We start from the raw sequence: 22,830 nt of genomic DNA on the forward strand, positions 1-22,830 counted from the left end.
CAGGCAGCAGTCAGATTTAGCCTATGGGCCACAGCTGGCCAATCCACAAGTTAGCATTGTCTGGTTAAAAAAAGAACAGGTATGTAGGCAAATAAGAAAATGAACCCTCTGGTTGAAAAGGGGTATTTAAAAAAAAGGTCAAAAGGATAGACAAAAGAGGAAAATAGGGAAAACATCACTGGATCCTAACGAACATATATATGTTCAAATGTAAGGAACAGCTATACAAAGAGCTATAACAATATCCAAGCCTAAAGAAGGGTACAAGACCACTCCTTACCCCAGTACAGCCCCATAAAAAAGGCACCCACATCAAAAACAGAAGAACCAAGATGGCTTGATTCCGGTGCTAGAAGGATTATCCAATGGTGCAACTTCCAACCGTAGAGGAGTTATCAACAATCTAGTGCAATGGAAGAAATACATGCTAGGGGGTGAGAAGTCCTCGAGTCTAGACCCAGGGTAGGAACAGGGGAGGATTTCCCAGGCTCTGATCCTAGGCTTCAGTGTGTATAAATTAAAGGGTTACTTGAATCTCTAGTTTCTCCCATTTCATAGAGGCATTAGTCCTATGGTTTAATCTAATCCTTCAAGGATCCTATGTGAGAGAAATAATACATAAATTAGGATGACCTTCCGTTTACAGACAGCAACTCAAGTAATGACATAGGTTCATTTTGATAAAACAAGAGCCCACTTTGTTTCATTTCGTTCCCAAACTTACCGCCTGTTTGCACCAGGAACAGCTGATAGCCACAATCTCTTTACTGTGGAAGGAGAACTTTTGCTGGAAGCCCTGGGAGGTTAGGACAAGAGATAGAGAATTTAAAACCACTTCAATCACGGCACGCATTTGCCCTCCTGAAGTCCAATGAAGTGAGGAAGGCCAGATGTGTCCCCACCACTCAAGGTGACTGGGAATGCCAATGCCACATTCAGCACTTACGTCCCACCCTCTGCCATGTAAGAGTTTCCTACCCCTGAATCATCTGGAGTGTGAGAGGAGGCACCAATATTTGCTGTGCCACTAAGTACTCAAGCCAGCCACAAAAAGAGTTGTTTCTTTTCCCCCGAATAAATGTGGTTTGGATAGGGTTTTATTACAAGCAAAAGAAAAGCCACTATTGGGCCACATAGTTCTTTTCAATGATGGGCATCCATCTCAGAGCTGCTGTGCAACCTTAACATCTGAGAATGCACAGAGAGAGAAATTAAGTATCAGAGTTAGGACCTAGAAGCAGGGGTGTGGAAGAGTCCGAGGGTGTAGGAGGATTTTCAAACACTTTCACCATCCCCCTTGGGGCTCCAAACAAGCAGCTTTCAATGTTTATTCTTCACCAGCAAGCAGGAACGAGATTAATGGAATGGCAAACACAATCCTTTTAAATGAACAAACAATTACTTTTCAATCAAGAATGGAAGAGGCGCTTTTTGGCTGTTGCTATCCTTAAAGAATTATCAGAGAGAAGTAAGTACGCAGTAATGCTCAAAGAATTTCGTTTAGCCTTCCCAAAGCTCTTCCATTTCTATCTTCCTGTGACATCTATACTCGAGTAAAGTAATGCAAAGCAATGACAAAAAAAAATTGTAAAGGGGATTTTGTAAAGTGATCAAAAGAAAACACAAAGATGTGATACGCAGGGAAGCTATTAAGACATTGGCTGAAAAGTTTTGCTTTCATGTGTACAGATAATCTTAAGAAAAAAAATCAATTTACACATTATTAAAAGAATTCTCAATGGCATTTTGTGCAGTCCCCAGAATTCCTACCAATCCGTAGCATTTTAAATACCATGGAGCGTTTTCTCCATTTTGAGCCTCTCCCTCTTCTTGGGCTCCTAAAACACAGTCACGTTCTCCACCTGCTTCTCTGGTCCCCTGCACACGATATAAGACCAGGACCACTTTCAGTCCTCTGTACTCTGTGATTCCTCCTTTAATCCCTTTCTTTTGCCCCAAACTCAAATCTCACTTCCAGAAACATGACTGAACATCAGACTCTCCTGGATTTTGAAAAATCTCTCCTTCAATATCCCTTTCTCAAAAACTTAAGTGATAACAATCATTCCAAGTGCAGAGAAGTGAACACAGCAGGGGGGGTGACCACTCTCCTTACACAGCTGCTTGCAAGCCTGGCCCTTGACTAGCATCTAGAAACTTGGACTTCCAGAGGGGTTCCCCATTCCCCCAACAGTTAAGAGTGGCTCACTGCACCTAAAATGTTGGTACAAATGATGTGGTTTATGCTAAACACCTGCTTTCCTTTTGAGACTCTGGGATGTGGCTATGTGCCACGCAGAAGGTGCTTATGTAACCAGCCCCCAGTAAAAACTCTGTGCACTGTGCCTCTAATGAGACTGGAGGACAACATTTCACAAGTGTGGTCACAACTCATATGGGAGGAATTAAGCACACCCTGTGTGACTCTGTTAGGAGAGGACTTTCAGAAGCTTGCACCCAGTTTCCTCCAGGTTTTGTCCCATGTGCCTTTTCTTTTGCTGATTTTGCTTTGGATCCTTTCATTGTGATAGATCAGAGCTGTAATACATACTGAGTCCTGGGAGTAATCCTAATGAATCTTCGACACAGGTGGTCTTACGGACCATAACACACTCACCTCTCCCCAAATAATGCCTCTTTCTGTCAATGATACTATCATTTTCCCCCAGGAAATGACACACTGTTTGTAAAACACACGTGGACTGAATTATGAGGACAGGTGTGGTGTTCAGTGCTGTGTGGCCACCAACAACCCACACAGCCCCCAGCACGGAGACTTAGAACGGCCAGACAGAAACAGCTTACAGAGAGGACACCGAGTCCGGGGGCCAAAGGGTTAGGTATGCAGGTCTTTTCAACTCAGTGGGATAGAATTCCATTCAATAGGAGTCAATGTGATATATGCCGGCACCAAATCTGAAGGAATGAATTCACATGGGAGGTGTCTGCCAAGTTCCTCATCATCTCTCAAGGCACTCTTGATGGACTGGGCAAAAGAGAGATGAATAAAACTTCTCTTTAGAGCCAGTGAAACAACCTGTGACTGCGGGAGGAAGGAAGCTAGCAGCCAAGAGCAAGGCTACTGATGCTGGTGCAGTGCCTGTGCAGGAGCTCCTGAGGCCAGTCTTGGCCATGCAGCTAGGCCCTTCTATCCTGCACCCCGTGTCCAGCAGCCATCAGGCTCCACAGATTGGTCACTCCACATCTGGATGTCTGCTCCGTTTTCTAATTTGTTTCTCCTGGGACGGTCTGTTTTCCCCTATATTCTTCAACCTATCCTGGGCATGGCCTCCAGGGAAAATACTGCTTCTTACATATCAGTGGCTGTCTCAAAATACTCAAATAGCGACTTCTTTCCTCAAAATTATAGGATCAACTATTCACACTGGCATCTAGAGCCACCCACAATCTTCCCAATTTTTCGACACCAATCTCCCATGCCTATTATAAATTCCTGTGTTTAGTAGGATGGATTTCGTTATATTTTCAACATGCTTTGTTCATTTCCATGTTTTTGCCCATTTTTTTCTCTGTTCTCTTCAAGCCACCATCTAGAATGCCTACCAATATTTCACATACAGCATCTGAACTTTACTTGCACTACAAAATTCCAAGTCTTCTAAGATCACCTGAATTCACTGTGATGGCTCCTCCTGGATTATAAGCCTTTCCACCTGGCCCTCACCTGGCATTGATGAAGTGCCCTAAGTTGCTGGTTATTTTATATGCACACGAATTATCTCTCCAATGGAATTATGAGCTCTTTGAGAGAAGCACTTATAATATTTCTTGACAGATCTCTACAATCCAGCATAGTTCTTTGAAAATCATAGGCAGGGTATATTTTCTAATGGAAGAAGAAAGTCACTGCTACCACATCATGATCCAATTATGAATTTTATGCTATCCAGACCTTAAAAACCTAACCCAAACCACCTGAAAATATGCCCCTTACATAATCTTCCTCAACTCCTACAGGCATGGGAAGCATACTGGGATTCTAATTTTCATTTCTTAAATCTGTGACATCGACATGTTGCATGGCTGAAAACCAGTATGGTAGAATTGGTAACATAAGAGCAGTAGCCCCAACTAGAAGTCGGACTGTTCTGTGCCAAATGTATAAGTGGACAGAGTCTTAAACACTATTACCCAGCCACCATTCTATCAATTCATACAACAGATGATGGTATATCAAATAGAAGCTTATGGAGAGTCGGCAAAGCTAAGAGTAGTTCTTGGCTCTTCTAATTATTGGCCTGGTGATCTCAGGCAAATCACTTAACACTTCCAGTTTCTCCCTTCACCTGAAAATGAGAATAAAAATACAAACTTCTCCTATACCACAAAATAGTTTTATTTATCAAATAAGGCAATTTACCTGAAAGATCTTTATAACACAGTAAGTATAAATGAAAGAATATTTTTATTGCGAAGATCCATCAACAGGAACCTCTCCCACCACCTTGCTGATGAAGTCCCCCAGTGACTAAAAGGACTAGTAATACTCTATTTGATGGTACAGAGTATGCGTATTAGCCCAGCCCTCTACTGCATATTGGCCTTCTGGCTTCAGAGAGAAACAGACACAATCCACTGTAGTCCCAACAGCCAGGATGATACCAGAAACAAACAACTAGGGCTCTGGGCACTCTGCTCATATAGAATTGTAGTGGGTCCCTTGGAAACGAGGTCTGTTCTTTGTTTTGAATGCTAGTCTGACACAGTCACAGCAGCTTCGGCTTCAGGGTTATTGTCTAACATACAGACATAAATAGAACCACATCAGAGCCTTCATGCACCAAGTTCCCACAGACCACCTGTGATGGGGAGGTTTTGGCCGGGATCTCAGCACAGCAAAAAGAGCCAGATTCCTAATTACCCATTTTAAAATGCTGGCCCAAATCTAATATTATGGTACTGACAGATGCCCCTACTGAATTTCAACTGACTAGGATTTTTAAGGACTATTTTGTTCATCACTATCACAAAGGAAAATGGGGATGGGAGGGCCAGATGCTTTAGATCTAACGGGCTTCAGAATTATAAATGCCATGAACCTCTTTTTGGTTGATTTTTTTAATGGAATTAAACCTTTGGAATACAATTTAAACAACATTTATTCTGAGCAGCTAAAACTTTGCTATCTCTTTTTCTTTTGCAATCTAGGGGATATACCCAATGGCAGTCAGTTCCACAGCCTTGGCTTAAACCAGGGGGAAAAAAAAGGGCTTTATTTGAAATGAACTGAAATTATTTTACTGTTTATGTATTTAACCGAGGTTTGGGTAAGGGAAACTCCCGACCACCATCTGAGTCCCTGTTTGATTTCATTTTATCCAACAGAATTGTTGATACTTCCCTTGCCTCCAAACTTTTAAACAACAAAAACAAACCAAACCTCCCTGTATCGCTCCCATGTCCAAGATTCACAAAGTATTGCAAAAGGCAAACCCAAGGGAATGATAAGAGTAAGTCAATATTTATCTCAAAACAGAACTTGAAGCATGTTTGCTCAAGTACTTTCTAGAATTTTTGAAAAATAGATATACTTTTACACTTTCTAGATTTAACATCTAAAACGTTCGGAAGTTAGATGCAAGTTCATTATTTCTAGAAAAGTAAAATAAAATAAAACTGTTGTGAAGTTGTAAGTTGTAAACTTATCCAACGAGATATGAATACCATGGCGATTTAATACAATAAAAAAGGGAACATTTCCGATCAGGGCAGTACCTCACTGAAGATCTCAAACTGGTGGTGTGGGTTCAGTGCAACTGCTTTTAACCAGCTTAGGCTCACAAACAACTGTGACAGTTAAGCACCACCAGCTGAAGCTGATAAATAACTAAGACCATTGAGTGACTCCGGAGTAGACCCACACCAACCTAACTGAAAACATCTTTTTAGCCACTAAAAAAATGGTACTTCTTTGACCTTAGACTGACCCCAGCACGGACGCACAGCAACCTAATCTGACTGATCTAAAAACTTCTTTCTGACTAATAAAAAATGACACTTGTTTTAACCAACTATCTACAGACTCACAGAGTAATACTGCCCTCTCCAGAGTGCAACCTTTAATTTTTTTTTAAATATAATTTATTGTCAAGTCAGCTAACATATAGTGTATACAGTGTGCTCTTGGTTTCGGGGGTAGATTCCTGTGATCACTTACATACAACAACCTTTAATTTTCAATTAACAAAACCACCATAAACCAATCCCTTTCCTAGTGCACAGATGTTGTTGACATTTTCCCCCTCAAGGAACTATTCATTCCAGTCTTTCACTGATGTGTGTACCCTTGCCTGACAATGTGAATCAGCAGATGTTAGGCTACTTCTACAATGTGCCTTTTTCCTTGCTCTTCTCAGTGAGAATTTGGTAGCGTTGATGTATGCACCCTTATGGTTAGTGCAGCTTTATAATAGCCAAGATATGGAAGTAACCTAGGTGTCCATCGATGGATGAATGGATAGAGAACACGTGTGCACGTGTACTATGGAATATTACTCAGCCATAAAAAAGAATGAGAAGTTGCCATTGAGATAACATGGATAGACTACAGGGTATCATGCTAAGCAAACTACGTCAAACAGAGAATTTCACTTACATGAGGAATCTAAAAAACAAAACAAATGAAGAAATGAAAAACAGAAACAGACCCGTAAACAGAGAAGTGGTGGTTGCAAAAGGCCAGAGGTGTGGGTGGATGTGCAAAATAGGTCAAGGGGAGTGAAGGTATAGGCTTCTAGTTAGGAAATAAGTTAGTCACAGGAATAAAAGGTACAGCATAGGTAATATAGGCAATGGTTTGTAATAGTGTTGTATGGTAACAGATGGTAGCCACACTTGTGATGCGCACAGCAGATAGACTTGTCCAATCACTATGTTATACGTGAAACTAATATAACCCTGTGTCAACTGTACTCTAATAAGAAAACAAAAAAAAAATAGAATAAAGGGCAATGCTAATATTCTAGCTTATGCAACAACAGTTTATTTACTCATAGAAAATCTAATCTACCTGAACTTCCTAAATCTCCCATGCCGATTTTACTAGTCTTAAGCTAAAATTTTTATGAATATTCAATATTTTCATAATGTAAACCCATGTGGTCATCTAAATTGAATTATAATAAGTGAAGTCTTTATAAATGGAGTTAAAGCAAGCGATGTCTTTATAACTTCTGACAGTGCTGCAAATTAAGAATCTACAGTGACTTTATTATAATTATCTTTGAAGAATCTTAAATTCTTGCCTATTGGGCTTATTATAACAGCATTATTTAAAGGTTCTGAAAATTTATCAATGACCTTACTGTCCATAATATGCTCTCACTCCAGGGTAATCGCTGACTTACACACAGATTGACACTGTATTATTTTTCAATAAAACATTCTGTGTCCTTCCATTCTACTATTGCTAGAATTACAACACATGAATCAGAGTCAGTCTCATTATTCTCATAGTTTCAGCTTTTTCCATCAATTTAACTGAAGGCCCCTGCTATAAACTACAAATCAGGGGTGCCTGGGTGGTTCAGTCGACTAAGCGTTTGACTCTTGATTTCACCTCAGGTCATGATCTCTCAGTCATGAGATCAAACCCTGTGTTGGGCTCTGCACTGAGTGCCAAGCTTGCTTGGGTTCTCTCTACCATCCCTCTCTGTCCCTCTGCTGCTCGTGCACATGTGCGCTCTCTTTCTCTCTCTCTCTCTCAAATTAAATAAATAAACATTAAAACAAATAAACTACAGATCATAAATTAAATATCCTGTGCAGGCGGGAAGCAAAATTTGGGGCAGTCTTCTTAGCAAAGTTAACAGTTACTATGAACTTGTCAGACTGTCCGAAGAGCTTAAGACTTGATTCCAGAACTTAGTCATTCCAGAGACAGATGACTTTATGGAAGCAGACCGCTTACCTCAGAATATTGTAATTAAGGAATAATTAGAATAATTCTACAAGAATGGGAATTGATTTACATGGTAACTATTTTTAACTGTGGTATTTATAGTTCATATTTTTATGACTATCCTGATTCTAAGACAAAAATACTTTATACAAGTACTTAGTGTTATACTCAGTATGTCCAAAACTGCATATAAAATGTTAACCATTGTTTTTATGTTAGTCCCAGAATACGAGGCAAGTTCCTTACATGAAAGTACTTTCCTAATGATACAAGCAGCTAATCACGGTAATGATCATCCATGAAAATTAATTTCATCTGATTGTCCCATAATTGATACACTTACCAATAAAATTATAACACTGATAATATTCACCACACAGGTTGTTTTATTTGAAAACAACTTTTCCTAAAGATGGGACTGATGTTACTACAGTTACCAATACAAATCACTGCAGCTTTTCAGAGAAGCCATATAATCTACAATCCTGCTGACAGTATGACATTCCAGGAAATAAGTGGTTATACTTTTACCCTTAACTAAAAGAGGAAAATGGTCTTCTGCCGGAAGAACTAACTATGCTTTGTTTTTGTGTAAACTTGGGCTATTTTGCTATAATGGCTCTCAGACAGTTGAGAAAGAGACTTATAAAAGTTGCCAAAATTACTCAAATTGTGCCCTTCCCCACCCCGGTTTCATGAATGTATGTCAAAGTACTATTACCATATGCTGTATGCTTAGAGAAAGGATTCTGCTGTCTAGAAAGAGTCTTGACTTCATTTTAAGGGTTTAACAGTCAATTGATGGATTTTCCAGCTATGCCTCATATATCAACTATTTCTGTAAGATTTTGATTGTTTTTTCTTCTATTACAGCAATTCTGGCATTTCTACTACACTTAACATGGACTGATATTGTTTTTGTTGTTGTTGTGGTTAAGTTTTCAAACACCATAGAGTGTTACATTACTCTTCCTGGTAGTACTACAAATGGCCTAATTATTTTTCACACCAGCATGCCCAGCCAGGGAGGTGTATAGGCACAAAGGAAGAACAGATTTCATCTCAAAAGGTCTAGCTGCAGGACCTCACCAGTATGTACCAGCTGGAATGGGAACATGTGTATGGGACTGCATTCTGAAGGTTCAGAATAAAAGGGGCAGGACTTCAAGCTGGATAAAGGAATCTCTCAATGTGGGAGTGTTCCTCTACAATAGAGCATTTAACACATTATCAGGAACCTCAGAAGATCATGCTACTAACACTTGACAGCATTCTGAAAACTTGAATAAAGAAAGATTCGTGTTAAATGAAATGGAAATGCCAGAATCACTGTGACAGAGGAAGTGATGAAAATCTCACAGAAGTAGGCACAATAGAGTTGCTATATTAGGTACAGCTAGAAAATCCATTAGTTGACTGTTCTGCGAGAGGATGCAAAGGATACTCCTCTCAAAAAAGCAATGAAAAACTGGCAAGAAGGACACCATCACTGGTGAGCAGCTCTTCTCTGGAGGTTACGTCTAAGGGTAGGAAATGGCTAACAGAATGAGTACTCTGACAGCAACTGGAATTATGGAATCTCAAGATGATAGAGACCATGTGGCAGCACTTAACCACTGAAGCAATGTGGGTACAATTACTCCAACACTGAAGTTGCAGCCAAGGGGCTTGACCTACAGAGAGCTATCAAATGGTTAATATAGCATGACCTCTCTAGAGACAAGATGGATTATCAGATAAAATGGGTATGACTCAACCAATACAATCCAAAGAAATCAAGAATGGAGGATCAAGAGATGGGAGGACAAACGCTCCCATAATGAGTCATAATCTTTTGCCTCATTTCTGGACTCACACCAGTTTTCAAAGGGAAAACTCACTGATTAGAGAGAGCAAGTCCGCAGGAGAAAAATCCTGCAACATCCTAGCAATGGTCTATGGCAACATTTCCCCAGCCTCTAACTAAAAGGATCTATAGACATTTATTTGGGAAGATGTACACTGGGCAGAACTGTCCAAATATTCTAAAGACTACTGGACTAGAGTCCAAGTTGGTATGTGTACCCAACGACCTGGGTATGAAGCAACATCTTGGTGCCCTGTTAGAGTATGGATGTACAAGGCCAATTAAAAAAAAAATGAAGTCCTGGACCAAGACTGGCTCACAGAGAGTCTACTGGTCCACAAAGCCACCAGAGTTAATTTCCCTGGTCCCTAATTGTGTAATTGGAGTGAACATATCTTGTATATTTGGAGGAACTCCATTTATTGGCTTCCTAGTCTGCTGTGTAAGAGCTAGCACAGAGAGGAAACCCACATGAAACCCCACACCATCCTCTCAGTCATATCTAAATCAAAACCAATGCCACATTCTCAAAAGTAATAGGTATTAGGTGATATTAAATGATTAATTTTTTTAAGTTATAATAATGGTATCGTATTTACATTTTTTAAAGTTATTATCTCTTTACATGCCACCCTAAAAGACTACAAGAAGCAGTGGTGGTGTTCCCCAAAATATCTCCATTTAGTTCACGTGTGGAGCTCCTACAAAACCAGACATCACATTGGACAATAATGCTGGACTACCGGAAATTCAACCCAGTGTATCTAAATGCAGCTACTGTACCAAATTGGGCATCTTCTGGCCTTGAGTGTATGACATGCAGTCACTAATGTGACAAATGAATTCTTTTCCATATCTTCTGGAAAGGGAATCAAAAATTGTTTACATTCACTTGGTAGAGTTAACAGGGCTTTTAACCCTCTGAATCCTATCCAAATGTAGTACAAAGGGACCTGAACCATTTGAACATTCTGAAGAACACCACTTGATATCGATCACATTATGTCAAAATGGATGAGCAAGAAATGGCAAGTACACCAGAGGGTACAGTAGGTGGGGCTCCTGGGTGACTTAGTCGGTTAAGCATCCGACTTCAGCTCAGGTCATAATCTCATGGTTCATGAGGTTGAGCCCCATGTCAGGTTCTCTGTGCTGACATCTTGGAGCCTGGAACCTGCTTTCGATTCTGTGTCTCCCTCTCTGCCTTTCTGCCCTTCCCCTGCTCACACTGTGTGTGTGTGTGTGTGTGTGTGTGTGTGTGTGTGTGTCTCAAAAATAAATAAACATTAAATTTTTTAAAATAAGACAGAAGGGAGACAAGAGGAAGATGGCGGCATAGGAGGACGCTGGGCTCACCGCGCGTCCTGCTGATCACTTAGATTCCACCTACACCTGCCTAAATAACCCAGAAAACCGCCAGAGGATTAGCAGAACAGAGTCACCGGACCCAAGTGCAGACGTGAGGCCCACGGAAGAGGGTAGGAAGGGCGGCGAGGCGGTGCGCGCTCCACGGACTGGCGGGAGGGAGCCGGGGCGGAGGGGCGGCTCGCCGGCCAAGCAGAGCCCCCGAGTCCGGCTTGCAAAAGCGGAGGGGCCTGACGGACTGTGTTCCGACAGCAAGCGCGACTTAGCGTCTGGGAGGTCATAAGTTAACAGCTCTGCTCGGAAAGCGGGAAGGCTGGAGGACAAAGGGAGGGTGAGCTGCGGAGCCCCCGGACGACAGAGCTCAGTTTGGCGGGGAACAAAGGCGCTCTCCAGCGCCATCTCCCCCGCCCATCCCCCAGCCAAAATCCCAAAGGGAACCGGCTCCGGCCAGGGAAATTGCTCGCTCCGCGCGAACACCCAACTCTGTGCTTCTGCGGAGCCAAACCTCCGGCAGCGATCTGACTCCCTCCGGCTGCACAGGGCCCCTCCTGAAGTGGATCACCTAAGGAGAAGCGAGCTAAGCCTGCCCCCCCTGCCGCCGTGCACCTTGCCTTCCCACCCCAGCTAATACGCCAGATCCCCAGCATCACAAGCCTGGCAGTGTGCAAGTAGCCCAGACGGGCCACGCCACCCCACAGTGAATCCCGCCCCTAGGAGAGGGGAAGAGAAGGCACACACCAGTCTGACTGTGGCCCCAGCGGTGGGCTGGGGGCAGACATCAGGTCAGACTGCGGCCCCGCCCACCAACTCCAGTTATACACCACAGCACAGGGGAAGTGCCCTGCAGGCCCTCACCACACCAGGGACTATCCAAAATGACCAAGCGGAAGAATTCCCCCCAGAAGAATCTCCAGGAAATAACAACAGCTAATGAGCTGATCAAAAAGGATTTAAATAATATAACAGAAAGTGAATTTAGAATAATAGTCATAAAATTAATCGCTGGGCTGGAAAACAGCATACAGGACAGCAGAGAATCTCTTGCTACAGACATCAGGGGACTAATGAACAGGCACGAGGAGCTGAAAAACGCTTTAAAGGAAATGGAAAACAAAATGCAAACCACAACAGCTCGGATGGAAGAGGCAGAGGAGAGAATAGGTGAACTAGAAGATAAAGTTATGGAAAAAGAGGAAGCTGAGAAAAAGAGAGATAAAAAAATCCAGGAGTATGAGGGGAAAATTAGAGAACTAAGTGATACACTAAAAAGAAATAATTTACGCATAATTGGTATCCCAGAGGAGGAAGAGAGAGGGAAAGGTGCTGAAGGGGTACTTGAAGAAATCATAGCTGAGAACTTCCCTGAACTGGGGAAGGAAAAAGGCATTGAAATCCAAGAGGCACAGAGAACTCCCTTCAGACGTAACTTGAATCGATCTTCTGCACGACATATCATAGTGAAACTGGCAAAATACAAGGATAAAGAGAAAATTCTGAAAGCAGCAAGGGGTAAACGTGCCCTCACATATAAAGGGAGACCTATAAGACTCGTGACTGATCTCTCTTTTGAAACTTGGCAGGCCAGAAAGAATTGGCACGAGATTTTCAGGGTGCTAGACAGCAAAAATATGCAGCCAAGAATCCTTTATCCAGCAAGTCTGTCATTTAGAATAGAAGGAGAGATAAAGGTCTTCCCAAACAAACAAAAACTGAAGGAATTTGTCACCACTAAACCAGCCCTACAAGAGATCCTAAGGGGGACCCTGTGAGACAAAGTACCAGAGACATCACTACAAGCATAAAACATACAGACATCACAATGACTCTAAACCCGTATCTTTCTATAATAACACTGAATGTAAATGGATTAAATGCGCCAACCAAAAGACATAGGGTATCAGAATGGATAAAAAAACAAGACCCATCTATTTGCTGTCTACAAGAGACTCATTTTAGACCTGAGGACACCTTTAGATTGAGAGTGAGGGGATGGAGAACTATTTATCATGCTACTGGAAGCCAGAAGAAAGCTGGAGTAGCCATACTTATATCAGACAAACTAGACTTTAAATTAAAGGCTGTAACAAGAGATGAAGAAGGACATTATATAATAGTTACAGGGTCTATCCATCAGGAAGAGCTAACAATTATAAATGTCTATGCGCCGAATACCGGAGCCCCCAAATATATAAAACAAGTACTCATAAACATAAGCAACCTTATTGATAAGAATGTGGTAATTGCTGGGGACTTTAACACCCCACTTACAGAAATGGATAGATCATCTAGACACACGGTCAATAAAGAAACAAGGGCCCTGAATGAGACACTGGATCAGATGGACTTGACAGATATATTTAGAACTCTGCATCCCAAAGCAACAGAATATACTTTCTTCTCGAGTGCACATGGAACATTCTCCAAGATAGATCATATACTGGGTCACAAATCAGCCCTTCATAAGTTTACAAGAATTGAAATTATACCATGCATACTTTCAGACCACAATGCTATGAAGCTTGAAGTCAACCACAGGAAAAAGTCTGGAAAACCTCCAAAAGCATGGAGGTTAAAGAACACCCTACTCACGAATGAGTGGGTCAACCAGGCAATTAGAGAAGAAATCAAAAAATATATGGAAACAAACGAAAATGAAAATACAACAATCCAAACGCTTTGGGACGCAGCGAAGGCAGTCCTGAGAGGAAAATACATCGCAATCCAGGCCTATCTCAAGAAACAAGAAAAATCCCAAATACAAAATCTAACAGCACACCTAAAGGAAATAGAAGCAGAACAGCAAAGGCAGCCTAAACCCAGCAGAAGAAGAGAAATAATAAAGATCAGAGCAGAAATAAACAATATAGAATCTAAAAAAACTGTAGAGCAGATCAACGAAACCAAGAGTTGGTTTTTTGAAAAAATAAACAAAATTGACAAACCTCTAGCCAGGCTTCTCAAAAAGAAAAGGGAGATGACCCAAATAGATAAAATCATGAATGAAAATGGAATTATTACAACCAATCCCTCAGAGATACAAACAATTATCAGGGAATACTATGAAAAATTATATGCCAACAAATTGGACAACCTGGAAGAAATGGACAAATTCCTGAACACCCACACTCTTCCAAAACTCAATCAGGAGGAAATAGAAAGCTTGAACAGACCCATAACCAGCGAAGAAATTGAATCGGTTATCAAAAATCTCCCAACAAATAAGAGTCCAGGACCAGATGGCTTCCCAGGGGAGTTCTACCAGACGTTTAAAGCAGAGATAATACCTATCCTTCTCAAGCTATTCCAAGAAATAGAAAGGGAAGGAAAACTTCCAGACTCATTCTATGAAGCCAGTATTACTTTGATTCCTAAACCAGACAGAGACCCAGTAAAAAAAGAGAACTACAGGCCAATATCCCTGATGAATATGGATGCCAAAATTCTCAATAAGATACTAGCAAATCGAATTCAACAGCATATAAAAAGAATTATTCACCATGATCAAGTGGGATTCATTCCTGGGATGCAGGGCTGGTTCAACATTCGCAAATCAATCAACGTGATACATCACATTAACAAAAAAAAAGAGAAGAACCATATGATCCTGTCAATCGATGCAGAAAAGGCCTTTGATAAAATCCAGCACCCTTTCTTAATAAAAACCCTTGAGAAAGTCGGGATAGAAGGAACATACTTAAAGATCATAAAAGCCATTTATGAAAAGCCCACAGCTAACATCATCCTCAACGGGGAAAAACTGAGAGCTTTTTCCCTGAGATCAGGAACACGACAGGGATGCCCACTCTCACCGTTGTTATTTAACATAGTGCTGGAAGTTCTAGCATCAGCAATCAGACAACAAAAGGAAATCAAAGGCATCAAAATTGGCAAAGATGAAGTCAAGCTTTCGCTTTTTGCAGATGACATGATATTATACATGGAAAATCCGATAGACTCCACCAAAAGTCTGCTAGAACTGATACATGAATTCAGCAAAGTTGCAGGATACAAAATCAATGTACAAAAATCAGTTGCATTCTTATACACTAACAATGAAGCAACAGAAAGACAAATAAAGAAACTGATCCCATTCACAATTGCACCAAAAAGCATAAAATACCTAGGAATAAATCTAACCAAAGATGTAAAGGATCTATATGCTGAAAACTATAGAAAGCTTATGAAGGTAATTGAAGAAGATTTAAAGAAATGGAAAGACGTTCCCTGCTCATGGATTGGAAAAATAAATATTGTCAAAATGTCAATACTACCCAAAGCTATCTACACATTCAATGCAATCCCAATCAAAATTGCACCAGCATTCTTCTCGAAACTAGAACAAGCAATCCTAAAATTCATATGGAACCACAAAAGGCCCCGAATAGCCAAAGGAATTTTGAAGAAGAAGACCAAAGCAGGAGGCATCACAATCCCAGACTTCAGCCTCTACTACAAAGCTGTCATCATCAAGACAGCATGGTATTGGCACAAAAACAGACACACAGACCAATGGAATAGAATAGAAACCCCAGAACTAGACCCACAAACATATGGCCAACTCATCTTTGACAAAGCAGGAAAGAACATCCAATGGAAAAAAGACAGCCTCTTTAACAAATGGTGCTGGGAGAACTGGACAGCAACATGCAGAAGGTTGAAACTAGACCACTTTCTCACACCATTTACAAAAATAAACTCAAAATGGATAAAGGACCTAAATGTGAGACAGGAAACCATCAGAACCTTAGAGGAGAAAGCAGGAAAAGACCTCTCTGACCTCAGCCGTAGCAATCTCTTACTCGACACATCCCCAAAGGCAAGGGAATTAAAAGCAAAAGTGAATTACTGGGACCTTATGAAGATAAAAAGCTTCTGCACAGCAAAGGAAACAACCAACAAAACTAAAAGACAACCAACGGAATGGGAAAAGATATTTGCAAATGACATATCGGACAAAGGGCTAGTATCTAAAATCTATAAAGAGCTCACCAAACTCCACACCCGAAAAACAAATAACCCAGTGAAGAAATGGGCAGAAAACATGAATAGACACTTCTCTAAAGAAGACATCCAGATGGCCAACAGGCACATGAAAAGATGTTCAGCGTCGCTCCTTATCAGGGAAATACAAATCAAAACCACACTCAGGTATCACCTCACGCCAGTCAGAGTGGCCAAAATGAACAAATCAGGAGACTATAGATGCTGGCGAGGATGTGGAGAAACGGGAACCCTCTTGCACTGTTGGTGGGAATGCAAATTGGTGCAGCCGCTCTGGAAAACAGTGTGGAGGTTCCTCAGAAAATTAAAAATAGACCTACCCTATGACCCAGCAATAGCACTGCTAGGAATCTACCCAAGGGATACAGGAGTACTGATGCATAGGGGCACTTGTACCCCAATGTTCATAGCAGCACTCTCAACAATAGCCAAATTATGGAAAGAGCCTAAATGTCCATCAACTGATGAATGGATAAAGAAATTGTGGTTTATATACACAATGGAATACTACGTGGCAATGAGAAAAAATGAAATATGGCCTTTTGTAGCAACGTGGATGGAACTGGAGAGTGTGATGCTAAGTGAAATAAGCCATACAGAGAAAGACAGATACCATATGGTTTCACTCTTATGTGGATCCTGAGAAACTCAACAGGAACCCATGGGGGAGGGGAAGGGAGAAAAAAAAAAAGACGTTAGAGTGGGAGAGAGCCAAAGCATAAGAGACTGTTAAAAACTGAGAACAAACTGAGGGTTGATGGGGGGTGGGAGGGAGGGGCGGGTGGGTGATGGGTAGTGAGGAGGGCACCTTTTGGGATGAGCACTGGGTGTTGTATGGAAACCAATTTGTCAATAAACTTCATAAAAAAAAAAAAAAAAAAATCATTTAGGACAATTTAAAAAAAAAAAAAAAAAAAAAAAAAAAAAAAAAAAAAAAAAAAAAAAAAAATAAAATAAGACAGAAGGTGGGGAGATAACCACTATGAGAAATCAGAGATCCCACACATCAGTGAAGCATCTAGGGTTAGTGGTTAAGAGCATGCTAGAATATCCTATCCAATTTAAAGGAAACACGGTTGCATTTCACAAGTTTGACTACTAGCAGTGAACCACAGCACTCAGTAGGCCTCTTTGGGTTCTGGAGGCAGCATACTCTACACTGAGGAATACTGTCCTGATCCATTTACTGGATGACATTAAATGCTTCTAGCTTAGAACGGAGCCTAGAGCAGAAAACAACTCTGGACCAGGTGCAGTCTGCAAAGAAAGTAGGCCCTGCCAGTTGGGCCATACAACCAAGAAGACCCCATGCTACTAGAGATATTAGGCAGGAGAGGAGATACCCTCTGGAGTTTATGGCAAACACCACCGAGAGAATTGCAACACAGATTGGATTATGAAACAAGGTTGTGCAGAAGAGAACCGTGTATCTCTCAAAAAACCGCTCTTCTACTCCTATGCTGTGCTGGAAGAATGCCTGACTACAAATCACCAGGAGGTCGCGACCCGGGCCCTGTCAGATCACTAAGCCATAAGGTTGGGTGGACCCAGCTGCCATCCATCATCACATTTAACTGGGACCATCTGGGATCCAGCATGAACGGTTTGAAAGAGCACAAGTACAACATATGGGTGGGTAACTCAGACTCTCTACATCATCTCTTATACATCGTACCAGGTCTCTTTTTTTTTTTAAGTTTATTTATTTATTTTGAGAGAGAGAGAGTGAGTGAGAAGGGGAGGGGCAGGGAGACAGGGAGAGAGAGGATCCCAAGCAGGCCCCGGGCTGCCAGCGTAGTGCCCAAAGCAGGTCTCGAACTCATGAACCATGAGATCATGACCTAAGCCAAAACCAAGAGTACAACGCTCATCCGAGCCATCCGGGCACCCCCACCCCCACCGCCAAGCCTCTCATCTGACTCACACCTATGGAAATAAGGAAGTCCCTAATGATCATCTGAAAGAGACAGGAAAAAGCTGAAATTGGTTTGCAGATGGGTCAACTTGGCATATGAGTCCAGGGCAAACATGTACTACTGCTTCCCTAAAGCCTGCTCAGCCCACTCCGGAATGGCCCAGAGAAATGTAAATAGGAAGAAATCCTCCCAATCAACATTACTTCAGGTAGAGCATCTGGTGACCCACTTTGTGTGAAAAGATAGGTAGCCTGATATATGAATACATAATGACTTACAGGCAATGGTGAATGGCTTGGCTAGTTGATCAAAGAATTGGAAGCAAACAGGGAGGTGTGGGGAAGAGGCAAATGGATGCACATGTGAAAGTAAGTATAAGGAGTGAGGATCCCTATATCACATGTTAATGCCCACCAGAGAGCACTCAGTTTGTAAGAACTAAAAACTCAGACATAGTAACTCAGACTGCACACTGTCATGAGCCATCCATGGACTTCTGTCCATGTACCACCATGATACCAGTGATGAATGTTGTTTGGATCCAACATTAAAGGATTCTAAAACTGAGCCGGCTACTGCCCCTGCTGAATGTCTAACCTTCCAGCAAAAGATTCCAAGGCTGAGCATCCAATGTGGCACCATCCCTCAAAGGGGATGGGCTTCAGTCAGCCCAGAAGAAGGGAAAGGTAAGCCCATACCCAGAACATATGTTGATTCTAGTCAAGATAAGTTGCTGCCCCTTCCACAGTGGAAAGGATTCCGTGGGATCAATTTGCCATCAAGCAGCTGTTGACTGGGCTTCGGCTGACACCACCATATAAAGGCTTACAGAGCGTGTGGCCCACCAACACTGGATCCTGCATAACATTGTGTCAGACTGGAGAAACTATTTTCCAACAGTGGAGGTGCAGGAGTGAGCATACAGCCATGAAATCCACTGGTGCCATCACAGCATCCAGAAGCTGCAGGCCTAAAAGAGAGATGGAATGGCTTTTGAAGGTGTTAACAGACACTAGCTTTCAGAGGACACCCTATGAGCACCATCCTCCAGTCTCATTGTACTCACTAAATCCAGGATCATTTCATGGTGTTTTTGTTTCCAGGGTAAAATATATGGATGCAGAACCCAAGGAGTAAGACTAGGAGCAGCCATGCCTACCATCATCCCATTGGCCTGCTTGGGGAATTTATGTTTCCCATCCCCAGAACTCTGGGCTCTGAGGGTCTGAATCCCATGTGGGGAACATCCCCACCACAGGACATAATAGGAGGCCCTTAAACCTTAAACTACCACTGCAGCTACTGACGCTGAGATCTTTGTGTCAAGAGAGTAGCAGGCACAGGAAGGAGTCACAATCTTGGCAGGAGTAATTGATCCGGATCGTTAAGTGGAGGTACAGTTGTCATTTAACAATACAGGCAAGAAGAATATATCTGGCACCCAGATTACCCACTCGGGCATCCTTTCTGCAGTTCAACTCCTCCCTCTGCACAATCCTAGGGCCTTCACAGTGAAGGCATTTCTGAAGAAAGAGCAACAGGGACCAGACTGACCAAGCACTGCATTAGCTACGACTACCAGGACACTGACCATGCCAAAGACTAGGGAACAGTGGCAGTAGCAAAGTGGCCCTACAGATGAGACGCTGAGTGACTTAACCACTGGGGCCTGCAGTGCACTACTTCTGAGCCCTCACCCCCATGTCCCCTTTCTTTTTTTTTTAAACCACTTTATTGAGGTATGATTGACATACAAAAAGCTGTACATATTTAATGTGTAGAACTTGATGAGTTTGGAGATAAGTATACACTTATGAAACCATCACCACAATCTATGCCACAAACATATCCATCACCTTCAAAAGTTTCCTCCTGCCCTCATTAGTAGGTATTATTTTGTGATAAGAACCTTAACATAATATCTAACCCTTTAGCAAAATTTTAAGTCTACAATACTGTGCTGTTCCCGACGGGGACTCTGTGGTACAGATCTCAAGGATTCATTTCGTCCTGCATAACTAAAACTTTGTTCCTTTTGACTAATACTTCCCCATTTCCCTTCCTGGATGAATCTGGAGGACATTAATGCTCAGTGAAATAAGCCAGACACAGAAAGACAAATACTATATGATACCACTTATATGAGAAACTAAAAACAGTCAAACACATAGAAGAAGAGAGCAGAATGCTGACTGCCCTTGTCTCTTTTCTTGATACTCAGCCAAGGACAAAAAGAAAAGCCAGGCTTCCAGCAGCTCCATTGTCAGGGGCTCCATGGAGAGGCTTGATTTCTTTGCCCTGGTTGTATTACCCACTCTACACCTCCTCATTGATCCTCCTGAAGTTAAGGGCAGAAGATTCCACTGTTATAGCAAACACAAACTGCCTAACCAGTGAATATATCCTTACTCTTGAACTTCCATTCCTTGTTCCTAACCTTGCAGTGTCTCTTGATAGCTGACCCCAGGGCACACACATTTTCAGATGAGTGGAGAATGGTGCTTTAAGGTGGTAAGGGAACATCTCCCATATTTCTCCATTATTTTGATTTTATCTCCATTATTTTTCTCTAATGCCTTTCACTATTCATATAATATCTCAACCATACCCCCATAGGATGGTTTTAACCATTTTCTCCTTTTTGCAATAAAAAAAATTCTATTAAATATACTTCCTTTAGTTGTATATGTCTCAAATATCGTACCATAAGTTCATTTTAAATTCATTTTTAACAATATTCATTAAAGAGTAGTTTTTGGGGCACCTGGGTGGCTCAGTCAGTTGGGCGTCTGACGTCAGCTCAGGTCATGATCTCACAGTCCGTGAGTTCGAGCCCCGTGTCGGGCTCTGTGCTGATAGCTCAGAGCCTGGAGCCTGCTTCGGATTCTGGGTCTCCCTCTCTCTCTGCCCCTCCCTTGCTCATGCTCTGTCTTTCTCTGTCTCAAAAATAAATAAAAACATTAAAAAAGAAAGTAGTTTTGACATTTTCCCATTTAATTAATGTTATGCTCTTTAATTTACTTAAATTATACATAATAGTATATATGATTTACAGACAAATAATCTGTAATGATGTGGCATGTTGGTTAGCAAACTGGAAGGTATCAAAAACGCAAACCAAAATTTAAGTAGGTATCATTGTATTAACAATTGCTTTCTTTTTTTTTTTTTTTAATTTTTTTTTTTCAACGTTTTTATTTTTTATTTTTGGGACAGAGAGAGACAGAGCATGAACGGGGGAGGGGCAGAGAGAGAGGGAGACACAGAATCGGAAACAGGCTCCAGGCTCTGAGCCATCAGCCCAGAGCCTGACGCGGGGCTCGAACTCCCGGACCGCGAGATCGTGACCTGGCTGAAGTCGGACGCTTAACCGACTGCGCCACCCAGGCGCCCCTTAACAATTGCTTTCAATATTTGATGTTTGAAAGTTGAGAATTCCGAGTTTCAAAAAGTTAGCTCATTTATTTTTATAACTTTTATATGTTTCTAAATGAAGAAACAAAAGATAAGGTCTCAAATTATGATTTACAAGCAGATTTTCACAATTATCACACTGCTCAGTTTGGATGCTTGGTTCCTTCAAAAATGAAAGGTCCAATTAGCCAAAATCATGAGTGTATTTTTTTCTTTGCCTGTCAATTTTTTCAAGTACTAAGCAAACTTTGATTGAATAAAATGTATAGATGCGGTAAAGGTCAGTAAGAGATAGGTTTGCAGAGTAAGTATGCATCTTTCTTTCCATCGTTGAATGAATATAGTTTTACATTAAACAGTATGTGCTAGATCAATCCCACTGCCTCTCCAGACCCAATATTTTTCTTTATCCCATGTCTCATTGTAAAGAGTTCATTTTTATGGATTGCTTCAACAGTTTCTACTGGTTTCTATTGGATTTGGCCATTGGAGATATATTGAAGGTGAGTGGAGTTGGGGTATTTATTCCCCCCAGCTGGTAGGTCACCTGAGCTGGCTAAGTCTTGTGACTAAAGGTTACATACAGCTCGTGTGAACGGGTTCTCTCCATCTCCTCACCTCTTCAGACGTGACTTGACCATGGCTCCCTGCTGAGTTCTTCACTATTCCTTGTGGTTTCTCTATACTCTGCTCACACTTTTTAAATATTCTCTCTGTTAAATACTCATCAAATTACATGATTTAAGGTTCAGTGTGCCATCTCTTTTCTGACTGAACCCTAACTCTTATGTAATACGAGACTATGAATGAAAACAATGTGAAATGATATAATGTTCATAAACATGGCGGCCAGTCAGCAAATGTTAAAGCACGGAACATTAAGCTCTCTCATCTGATATCCATTAAGTGCCACACACGCTCAGCCAAACACATATTCAAGGCTCAAGAGAAAGGCAGCCCAAATATTTACTTTATTCTGATTTTTTAAACTAGAAACTAAAACCACAAACACTCTTTAACTATAAACACTCCCTAACAACCCCAAACTTTTACAAACTACCAGATGAAACAAAAAGTTTTGCTAATTGAAGTGATTATCTTTCACCCCATCCCAATGGATAAATTATGAATAATGTATAAGGGACATGTGTGTATTGGGGATGTGTGTGTTGGTTTAGAATCCCTGGATATGTAAGACTGTACATCCCTACTGATGAAAATTAGGCATAGCACCAGAGTTTGAAATTGATTTCTAGTCACCTAATCTGTAAATGGAAATACAGCCACTAACTTTCCTCTAAACCTGACTACAAGCCAGTATCCAAAGGATTATTTACTGTCCAGCAAGAGACACACAGGTCGAAGAT

At 41.4% G+C, this 22,830-nt stretch overlaps 1 protein-coding gene across 3 annotated transcripts in view; it reads right to left on the reverse strand.

The window, feature by feature from the left end:
* Positions 1-22,830, reverse strand: part of DGKI (diacylglycerol kinase iota) — a 450,160-nt gene that overhangs the window by 227,109 nt on the left and 200,221 nt on the right. For all 3 annotated transcript variants that reach the window (XM_047097249.1, XM_047097250.1, XM_047097248.1), the window contains exon 7: positions 725-796. In XM_047097249.1, the coding sequence (XP_046953205.1) occupies positions 725-796 (72 nt within the window). The remainder of the gene's footprint in view (positions 1-724; positions 797-22,830) is intronic.

Source organism: Lynx rufus, unplaced genomic scaffold, assembly GCF_022079265.1.
Source record: "Lynx rufus isolate CCGP_SWC_20201006 ecotype Redwood Valley unplaced genomic scaffold, mLynRuf1.p SCAF_4, whole genome shotgun sequence".
In the NCBI taxonomy this organism is placed as follows: domain Eukaryota; kingdom Metazoa; phylum Chordata; class Mammalia; order Carnivora; family Felidae; genus Lynx; species Lynx rufus.